Here is an 8,648-nt window from a genome sequence, read left to right as displayed (position 1 = left end):
GGTTTTCTTCAAAGCAAGTTCTAGAAAGCTACTTACAAATTTTTATCAAGTTGTTCACTCCATCCGATCTTAGAATCGAAGTAACTGTTTATAATCATCACAAGATCTATGAGGATCTGTTGACACCAAGGTTGCTAGAGATGGATAGGAAATACAACATCAGCGGACAAAGAAACAAGAAGAAAAGTTATATTATCATTACACACAAAATGTTAGGAGAGTGGAGCGGCAGAATTGGCAGAGGGCTGGACAAATTACTTTATAATATTTAGTAATGACAAGGTGATGACCTGGCATGCTGGACAAAATGCTTAGCGATATTATGTCTGTTGCTATGTTCTGAGTTGACTTTGCCTTTCATTCTTTTGGGGTCGGTAATTTAGGCACCAGTTGCGCACTGGGGTTGATGTAATCGACAGGGCCCCGCTCCCCCAAAATTTCAGGCCTTGTGCCTAGAGTAGAAAAGATTATCTTTTTAAAGGTGGCGAGCTGGCAGAGTGGTTAGCACGCCGGGCGAAATGCTGAGCGGTATTTCCTCCGTCTTTACATTCTGAGTTCAAATGCCGCCGAGGTCGACTTTACCTTTCATCCTTTTGGGGTCGATAAATTGAGTACCAGTTGCTTACTGGGGTCGATCTAATCAACTGGGCCCCTCCCCAAAAAATTCGGGACTTGTGCCTAGAGTAGAAAAGAATATTTAGTAACAACCTTTTACACTCTGGGTTCAAATCCTTGTGAGGTCAACTGTGCCTTTCAACCTTCTGGAGTTAGTATATTAAAGTACCAGTTAAGTACAGGAGTAGTGAAGATGTGTGGCTTAGTGGTTAGAGTATTTGATTCACAATTGTAAGATCACGAGTTCAATTCCTGGTGGCACGTTATGTCCTTGAGAAAGACACTTTATTTCACGTTGCTCCAGTCCACTCAGCTGGTAAATATGAGATGTACTTGTATTTCAAAGGGTCAGCCTTGTCACATTCTGTGTTGTGTTGAATCTCCTTGAGGACCTACGTTAAGGATACACATGTCTGTGGGATGCTCAGCCACTTACATGTTAATTTCATGAGCAGGCTGTTCCATTGATTAGATTGTCTGGAACTCATGTCATCATAGTCAATGGAGTGCCAGTGTTTTTTTTTAAATACAGGGTCCGATAATATCAACTGTCTCCACTTCCCAAATTTTTGGCCTTGTACCTACATAAGGATCTTTTTTTTTTTTGCTTGAGCCCTAGAACTCATAAGGCTAGGTACCCAGATTCCATGGCATCTAAGGCTAGGTACCCAGTTTTCATGGCATTTAAGGCTAGGTACCCTGTTTCCATGGCTGAGACCCCAACCTTCTCCCTAAACAGGACGCTGGTCGATTTCAGGGTTTGAGGCCAGCAACTTCGAGACATAAGTCAATTACATCGACACCAATATTCGACAGGTATTTTATTTTAGCAATCTCAAAGAAATAAAAAGCAAAGTTGACCTCAGCAGAACTTGAACTCAGAACATAAAGAGCTGGAATAAAATCTGCAAATAAAACCATTTTCTCTGACATGCTAACAATTCTGCCAACGCACTGCCATTTAGAAATTACCATTACATGTAAACATACTGAACCAACAGAAGAATACCATATTTATGGTATTCTTTTGCCGATTCCAGTGGAGTACTGAAGTCTAGGGCATAACTGAGTTCAAACGCTCTGGTATTGATTCTATTGAATAGTACTTATTGACTACAGAAGGAGACGGACTCCAAATACCCTGGAGTATTTGGCCCAGAGATTTCTGCCACCCACTTGCTGGTATAACAGACAGATTGTTCTATTATGGTAGGGAATAATAGCCATAGAATAAGTTTAATTGAGATGATATTAAATACTATAGAATCATAACTGTACAGCTAAGAAGTCAAGACATGAAATCAGCTTTAGATGTTTTTCACTGAAATATTGAGAGAGACATTTTTGTTTAAGTGTTTGTCTGAGAGAGAGTGGGAGAGAGGAGAGATGAGTGAGAGAGAGAGTGTGAGAGAGTGAGTGAAAGAGAAAGAGAGTGAGAGAGAGAAGGAGGGAGAGAGAAAGAGAGAGGAGGAGATAGAGAGTGAGAGAGAGAGGAGAGAGTGAGAGAGAGGAGAGAGTGAGAGAGAGAAAGGAGAGAGAGGAGAGTGAGAGAAAGGAGAGAGAGGAGAGAGGAGAGAGAGGGGAGAGAAAGAGAGAGAAGAGGAGGAGTGAGAGAAAGGAGAAGAGAGAGCGAGAAAGAAGGAAGAAGAGAGAGGGAAAGAGAGAGAGAGTGTAGTATTTAGAATCTTCCTATGCCTGGCTGTGCGCTATAGTTTGCTTCCCAGCCACATGGTTCTGGGTTCAGTCCCACAGTGTGGTACCTTGGCCAAGCATCTTCAACCATAACCTTGGTTTGCCCAAAGCCTTGTGAGTGGAGCTGGGAAATGGAAACCAAATGAAGCCCATCACATGTGTGTGTGTGTGTGTGTGTGTGTGTGTGTGTGTGTGTTTTTGTGAATTTCTTAGCCACTGCTGTTTGACAACTGGTGTTGACTTGTAGTGTCCCCTAATTTAGTGATTTGGCAAAAGAGAATGAGTACTAGGGTTGAGTATAAGTACCAGGGTCGATTCATTTGGCTAAAACCCCTCAAGGTAGTGTGTGTGTGTGTGTTCATCTCTACATCGGTACCAGTTGGGCAGTGGAAACATTCCCATGTCCCACATAAGCAAAGCATTCAGTTATTTTGTGGAAACCTAAAATAAAGAACCCTCTTTCCTTCCTTCGAAGCAAGTAAGATTTTGCATTACAGAAGGCTGCAATGATGCAAAAAACTGCATCACTTTAAAATCATGATTTCAACCTACTGGGATCTCATCAGTTTCAGTGCACCTATAATCACACTTTCTCTTTCCCCTTCTCTCTTCTCTCCCCACCCCATACATTTACAGGGCATCCGTTACGAAGGGCATCCAGCTGTAGAAACATTGCCAGATCAGATTGGAGCCTGGTGCAGCCTTCTGGCTTGCCAGCCCTCAGGCAAACCGTCCAACCACTGCCAGCATGGAAAGCAGACGTTAAATGATGATGATGGGCTTCCATACAGTTTCTGCCAACCAAATTTTGCTCACAAGGCATTGATCAATCCAAGGTTTTTCAAGAAGACACTTATCCTAAGTGCCACACAGTGTGGTTGAACATAAACATCATCATCATCAATTTGCCTCCACTTTTCCATGCTTGCATGAGTCAGAGAGAATTCCTTGAAGTAGATTTTCTACAACCAGATGCTTTTCCTGTCACCAACCTTCACCTGTTTCCAGTCAAAGTGATATTTCCCCAGAGCCAAACATGTTTTTCATGGAAGACTGGAAGCAAAAACAACCTCACTTGAATGATAGTGATGTTTGTTTACAATCATTATATGCGGACAAGCCAAGGACACACACACACACACACGACAAGCGTTCAATTTATGTCAACACAATCCACTTACAAGGCTTTGGTTAGTCTAGGACTATAGTAGAAAATACTTGCTGAAGGTGACAGGGAGCTGGACTGAACCAGACAACACATGGTTGGGAAGTAAGCTTCTCAACATCACAGCCCTGCCTTCCTTCTATCCATCTTTCCCTCCTATCATCCAACCATCCTGTAACTGTCCACCACTTTCTCTCTCCCATTCATTTTTCTCTCCCTCCTGTAACCCTCTCACGTATTCACAACCTTCCCTTGTGCTCCCTTTTATCACTCCCTCTTTCTTTCTTGAAGAATTGCATAGGAAAGAAAGAAGTGGACGAAAAGAGATAATGCACAGAAGAGAAGACATTTTAGTGTAAGACGTTCAAGACAACTTCTCGAATAGCAACGAATGGATGAACAAAGACAACAATGTACTAGTGAGGACTGTATTCTTACTGGGAACAAGACAACCTCTCTAATGCTGGTGCCATGATAAAATGCATCCAGTACTTGTCAGAAATCACTGGTGATAGGAAGGGTATCCAACCATACAGTGCTGGATTAGCCATTAAGTAAACTAAGCACATGCTTAGGGCCTCAAGGGAAGGAGGAGGCACCATAGAAATGGTAAATGGTTTATGGCACAAAAGAAATCACTTTAAACTTGATAAAATAATACTTGGGATGTCTATCTCCACTAAGCATAGATGCAGATGTGTTACCTAAGATCAATTTTGAGGGTCTGATCAAAGACTTTGCAATTCAGAAAAGTAGGAGGAAGCTTTTTAAATATACATAAAGTGGAAGTAGACAAAGATAAACATTATTTTCCTTCTTATTGTTTTGTTTTGGAAAATGAAAATTTATTTTGGGGGCACCAAAATCTTTTAAGTGCTTAGGGCCTCGATGGGTCTTAATCCAGCCCTGTAACCATAGCGACCATGTTAAATATAAAATGAGATATGATCTGCAACCTGCGTAAAAGGACAATCCAGGCTAATTCAGGTCATGGCAGACTAAACTACAACAACTCAACCGACCCATGATGGCGTGAAAAAGCAGACATAAAATGGCAATGAAGATAATGAGGATACTAATGAATCTTCCCATTTAGCTTTCCAGGCAAGAAATTGAGATTAATGCCACTTTTCAAAGCTGCAGAACCAGCGGTATGCCATTCTGCTTAACCATAAATTCTTTGAAACCTCTTTACATTGTTTTATACATTTCAATCTATAAATCAATTTGAATTTACCTGTTTTACATCAGAATTGTCAATTATGGCTGCTATTGTCTTTAATATGAATTTCGGAACTGATACAGCTACGCAGAAATCAAGGATCAGTTTAACATCACTGGAAGTAACAGAGAAAATAATATTCTTGAAATTGATTCATAGTATTATCCAAAATTTGCATTTCGTATAAAGTAAGGCAAACAAGGGCTTACATGAGAGCTAAATAGTCACTTAGGTACAAGAGGGGTTGACTTGGTACAGATATTCTTTAAGGGCGAGGATGGAAGCAGTGGAAAGTGAGGAAAACTGGCGTTGGTTTTATTCACAGCAACATGTAGCTTTTTAGCAGTTCCATGTGAGAAAAACCAGCTAATTGTGTGTGTGTGTGTGTGTGTGTGTGTGTGCATGTGTGTGTGTGTGTGTGTGTGCAAGTGCGCATGTGTGTGAGTGTGCATGTGTATGTGCATGTGTGTGCTTGTGCAAGTGCACATGTGTGTGTGTGTGTGCATATGCACGTGTGTGCATGTGCACATGTGTATGTGTGTGATTGCAAGTGTGCGTGTGTAAGTGCATGTGTGCAAGTATGTGCGTGCATGTGTGCAGTCCACTCTGATTTGGCATGGTTTTCTATGGCTGGATGCCCTTCCTAACGCCAACCCCTCTGAAAGTGTAATTGGTGCTTTTGTGGGCCACCGGCACGAGTGCCATTTGCATGACACCAGTATCTGCCATGACTATGATTTCACTTGGCTTGATGCGTCTTCTTCTCAAGGACGGCACAATGCCAAAGATCTCGGTCATTCATCATTGCCTCCGTGAAGCCCAGCACTCAAAAGATGCATTTTACATGCCACTGGCATCGACCACTTTGTCTTCATGAGGCCCAACACTCGAAAGGTACTTTTTATGTGCCACTGGCACAAGTGGAAGTTACATGACACCAGCATCGGCCCCCAACTACGATTTCACTCGGCTTGATGGGTCTTCTCAAGCACAGCATATCATCATTGGCCTCAGTCACTAGTCACTGCCTCCATGAGGCCCAAAGTTCAAAGGTCATCCTTCACCGCCTCGTCCCATGTCTTTCTGGGACTACCTCTTTGACAAAATACAAATTCACAGGACAAAAAACAAAACTGAAAATTATTTCCACATGACAACTGTAATGCGTTCGAAGGATACAAATTCTTAGATTGTAAATACACATCAAAAAAAGAAAAGCGGAGACTTATTGTAAGCAAAACTTCTGACAACTTACCAGTTTAGCACAATCAAATTGTTGCAGACATGAAGAGCAGTTCGGAAACGAGAAGCCCCTTCAAGCATTCCATCAAGTACCTGTTTATAACCAGTCTGAAGCCGAGCTTCCAGTTTCTTATGAAATCGGCTTTCTTGCAATAGTATTAATGCCTGTTGAGGGTTACTCTCAAGTTCGGTGGTTCCTATAAGACCTTGCCACTCTTCATCACTGTCAGTATCCTGAAATTTAAACAGTTTTGATAACAGATTGAAGAAAACTGATACACACAACAACATCACAGAATGAAAGAAAATGGAAATAAAAAATAATAATAGGTGCAGGTGTGGATGTGCTGTAAGAAGCTTGCTTCCCAACCAAATGCTTCTGAGTTCAATCCCACTGCATGGCACCTTGGGCAAGTGTTTTCTACTACAAGGGGTGTTCATTAAAGATTTCCCTTGACCCACTTCCCAAGGACTGGGGTACACAAAATTTGGCATAATTATTAGTCCTTCTCTACATAGACACTACCAATGGTGATACACTTCTACCATTGCTTTATGTAGCTCTGAAGACCTCATCTGTAGAAGTTGGTAGGTTGTGTCTGGAGCCAAGACTTTACCTCGGAAATAAGTTCATCATCATCTGAAAAGTATTTTCCCTTCAAAAAAGACTTCATGGCTGGAAAGAGGTGGAAGTCAGATGGTGTGAGGTTGGGAGAGTAAGGGGGGATGAGGAAGGATTTCAAAGCCGCAGCAGTGTGGTTTCATCTGGACAACATGCACATTGTGAACTGGGGAATTATCTTGGAGAAGGTGGACTCCTTTGGTCAGTATGCCACGCCTCTCTGTTTTGGTGGTGCCCTGCAATTTCTGCATCAGAGAAGCATAATATGCTCCATTAATTGTGGTGCCCTTTACCAGAAGACCCATCATTACTATTCTGCACTGGTCCCAAAAGACTGTGAGCATCACCTTGCCTGTTGAGGGTTGGACATGAGCCTTCTTTGGAGGTGGTGAGTTATCATGCTTCCATTGCTTCAACTGGACTTTAGTCTCAGGATCATAGTGATGGACCCACATTTCATCCTGTGTGATAACTCAACTGAAAAAATCCTCTTTGTTTTCTTGGCATATTGCCAAAAGAGCCAGGGAGCAATCAACTCCTTCCTGCTTCTGAAAAGATGTGAGCATCCAGGGAACCCATCATGCAGACAGCTTCTACATGTGCAAATGGTTGTGAATGATTTTTTCCATGGACCCTACACTTATCTTCACTTCTTGGGTTAGGTGCCAAATAGTTATGTGGCAATCCTCCAAAATGGCGGCTTCCATTTTATGAATGGTGTCATCATCAATAGTGGAATGTGGTCATCCAGGAATGGGAGCAGTTTCTGCTGATGTCCGACCACATTTGAACTGGTGGTGCCAGTGCTTGACTATGTCGTATGTTGGTGCATCATCACCATAAACTTCTTTCATCTCATCGAAAGTCTCTTTTGAGATACAACCTTTCAACTATAAGAACCTGATCACTGATCTGTATTCAACTGCCTCCATTATAACACCTTGGTTCATTTCAGCAGCCATAAAAGACAAATGAATACTAGTGGAAAGCTGTAATTCACAATGTGACATGTAGAGACATGCATGATTATACCTGTACAAGTTCCATTTCCTGCAATAACCAGAAGTGGTTCAGGGGAAATCTTGAATGAACACTCCTTGTATATCCTCAAAGACTTGTGAGTAGATTTGGTTTGGTAGACAGAAACTGAAAGAAGCCCATCGTGTGTGTGTGTGTGTGTGTGTGTGTGTGTGTGTGTGTGTGTTTGAGTTCCATTGCTGCTTGACAACCGATGCTGATGTGTTTACATCTCCGTAACTTAGCAGTTTGGCAAAAGAGACCAACAGAATAAGTACCAGGCTTAAAATAAAACCAAAAAGACCAAAGGTCAATTCATTCAACAAAAAATCTTTCAAGGCAGTGCCCCAGTATGGCCACAACCTAATGACTGAAACAAAAAAAGGTAAAAGATAAAAAAAAAAAATAAGAGGAAATTAGTTGACAAGAACAAAAGAAATGTCTTAATTTAATTCTAGAATTCGGAAAGCTGAGTCCCAAATCCAAACAGAAGATATTGCAACCATTTGAAGAATTAATTAAAATAATAGATACCAATCCTTGCCATAATATAAGCAACTAGAATTGAATTTAGTGATTATTGGGTAATTTCTTTGAGGGAATATCAGCCATTCCACCGAATGCCATTTGGTTAATTCTAGAAAATTGGTAAAATATTTCTGTTATTGACTTGCTTTTATTTTGCGTCCGAATGTAGTTCAAATATTGAAATATAATCAATTGATTACAATAAAGGACAGCTTGTGGAGCTTCTACAAGAAATATTTGTTTATTGACAACTTATCCTTCAACAAGCTTTCCAGCTGTGACCACCATTACCCATTAGGACTGCTTCATATAGACATATTTATTTTTTTTTTTTTTACTTGTTTCAGTCATTTGATTGTGAACATACTGGAGCACCGCCTTTAGTCGAGCACATCGACCCCAAGACTTATTCTTTGTAAGCCTAGTACTTATTCTATCAGTTTCTTTTGCCGAACCGCTAAGTTATGGGGACGTAAACACACCAGCATCGGTTGTCAAGCAATGTTGGGGAGACAAACACAGACACACAAACATATACACACACA

The 8,648-nt window shown here is 41.2% G+C and overlaps 1 protein-coding gene across 1 annotated transcript in view; it reads right to left on the bottom strand.

Moving 5' to 3' along the window:
* Positions 1 to 8,648, bottom strand: part of LOC106881984 (serine/threonine-protein kinase 36) — a 168,015-nt gene that overhangs the window by 122,363 nt on the left and 37,004 nt on the right. Inside the window, exons 12-14 of the mRNA XM_052974262.1 lie at positions 5,950 to 6,170; positions 4,710 to 4,809; positions 37 to 134 (exon numbers count right to left, since the gene is read on the bottom strand). Coding sequence (XP_052830222.1) covers positions 37 to 134; positions 4,710 to 4,809; positions 5,950 to 6,170 — 419 coding nt within the window. The remainder of the gene's footprint in view (positions 1 to 36; positions 135 to 4,709; positions 4,810 to 5,949; positions 6,171 to 8,648) is intronic.

Source organism: Octopus bimaculoides, chromosome 1, assembly GCF_001194135.2.
Source record: "Octopus bimaculoides isolate UCB-OBI-ISO-001 chromosome 1, ASM119413v2, whole genome shotgun sequence".
Taxonomy (NCBI): domain Eukaryota; kingdom Metazoa; phylum Mollusca; class Cephalopoda; order Octopoda; family Octopodidae; genus Octopus; species Octopus bimaculoides.
Note: the sequence above shows the minus strand (reverse complement) of the source record. Positions and strands in the feature narration are given on the sequence as shown.